This window comes from Cynoglossus semilaevis, unplaced genomic scaffold, assembly GCF_000523025.1.
Source record: "Cynoglossus semilaevis isolate Cse_v1.0 unplaced genomic scaffold, Cse_v1.0 scaffold7124, whole genome shotgun sequence".
Lineage (NCBI taxonomy): Eukaryota > Metazoa > Chordata > Actinopteri > Pleuronectiformes > Cynoglossidae > Cynoglossus > Cynoglossus semilaevis.
Genome location: NW_007585516.1, coordinates 1 through 1,906, shown reverse-complemented (window position 1 = coordinate 1,906; position 1,906 = coordinate 1). Strand labels below are relative to the sequence as shown.

General features: G+C 54.2%; 1 protein-coding gene across 1 annotated transcript; it reads right to left on the bottom strand.

The window, feature by feature from the left end:
* Positions 1 to 89: 89 nt before the first annotated feature.
* On the bottom strand, positions 90 to 1,797 carry LOC107988155 (piggyBac transposable element-derived protein 4-like; the record flags this gene model as incomplete). The annotated part of the gene is made up of 2 exons (XM_017031014.1): positions 1,567 to 1,797; positions 90 to 1,457 (listed from the first exon to the last, which is right to left on the bottom strand). Coding segments are annotated over exons 1-2 (1,599 nt in total), but the record flags the coding sequence as incomplete, so codon positions are not given.
* Positions 1,798 to 1,906: the final 109 nt, after the last annotated feature.

The following is a 1,906-nucleotide window of genomic DNA, read 5'->3' as shown; positions in this document are numbered from 1 at the left end:
GTGAACTGTTTGCCGGTGAAGCCTGCCGGTGGGCTTCCCCCCCGGCTCTCCCTCTGGATAATGTAGGCGTTTACAATGCACAAGTTTACGTAAAACCACAGGAAGTAGCGCCACCACTTCTTACATGGCCTGCCGACCTGATAGCACTCCCTCAGCTGATCACAGAGGTCCACTCCCCTCATGTTCTCCTGGTACAGCAGCAAGGGTAGAGGCCTGGGCACACCAAAAGACAAACTGGTGCTGTCCATGCTGTCGCTCTCCCCCTCCCCATCCATGTCATGCTGCTCCCTTTCTGGACTAATTCCTACGATCCCTGGAGCGGAATTGGTCGAAAGACAGTTAACCACCCTGACATCTCGTGTCACTGTGGCAACCAAGTTGCCATGCTGGCACTGGTAAAACTCCCCCTGGGCCAGCTTTCCAACATTACGAGGCCTTAGGACCTCTGGGTAACCTTTACGGGCCGGTTGCGTAGGCCCGCAGGCGTACAGTCCGTCCCTAAGCAACCTTTGGAGGAGGGGTACAGAGGTGAAGAAGCTGTCCATGAAAAGATGGCAGTACTGACCCTCCAGGCCACGCACTAGAGAGGTCACCACTCTGTAGCCCAGGGAGGCCACGGCCTCATCCTCACTGGGTTTACCAACATAGATCTTGGTCCTGTGGCAGTAGCCTGAGCGTGAGTCACACAGCATCCACACTGTCAGCCCTTTCCTGAGAGGTTTGGAGGGCATGTACTGGGTGGAGGAGAACAGTCCCTTCATGACAATGGCACACTTGTCTATGGTCAGACAGCGGTTAGGCGTGTATGCATCCCACATTGTGTTTTCTACCACATCAAGGAGAGGCCGTATTTTGAAGAGAGCATCGTAGCCATGCTCCCCTCGCACAGGCTCAGACTCACGGTCACACAGCTGGAGATACTGGGTAAGTTTCTCAAAACGCCTGGCAGTCATGGTCTTTTTAAAACCTGCGTTGCCTATGAAAATGTCACTGGCCCAGTACATGCCGATATCTGGGAGCTGATTGATGCCCATGAGAATGTTGAGGCCCGCATAAGCTTTCATCTCCCTGACATCAGTGGGGTGCCAGTGAGGGTCTGACTTCCCACTCCTCCTCTGCCGATAGAGGGCGTAGCTGTTTGTTTGTTCTACCATGTGTTCAAAAAGAGAATCTGGGAAGAGTATCCGGAAATAGTCACGGGTGTCACCATCATCCCCCAGCGAGTGCTGAGGGCCGCTGACAGCGGAGAAAGGTTCAATAGCGATCACCTGATCTGGCTCTCCCCAGAAGTCTGGTGAAGTGCAGTCCTCCTCCAGGTCGTCTCCGAAGCTGAAAAAACTCCTGCGCTCATCCTCTTCCAAATCGGAGAAATCAATATCCGAATCGTTTGAGGTGGCGTCGGAGCAGTTAGTGGAGGTAGAATAATAACAGTCCTCCGCGTATTCCTCCTCGTCATGCTTAATGCCATTGCTGCCGGTGACCAAAATTATGTTGCAACCCCCTCCTGCGATCACGGCCCGCCTCCCCCCCCCCGCCGGGGGGGGCTGCCGCTGCTGCTGCGCCCGCGAGTCCATTCTCCGCGTCGCCGCCGCCGTCCTCCACCACCACCTTCCCCCTTTCCTCCCGCACTCCGTCGTCTTCCTCGTCTGACTTTCTGTACGGAATTTCAAACCACTTCACACGATCGGCAGACAGATTGAGCGGAGATCCTTGGCTGTCGCACACCGTGCCACTTTCTGCGTCCGCGCTAGTTTCCAAAATAGTAAAAAGCTCTCTCCCTTTTCTTGCCGTCGCCATGTCGAGGTATTAAAGTGCCCCTGCATGAGTTTTTTTTTTTTTTTTGTCATGTAACTCCCCGGTTTAACGGCAGAAATGTCTCGTGAACGGACAGATGTGCAGTAAAGTG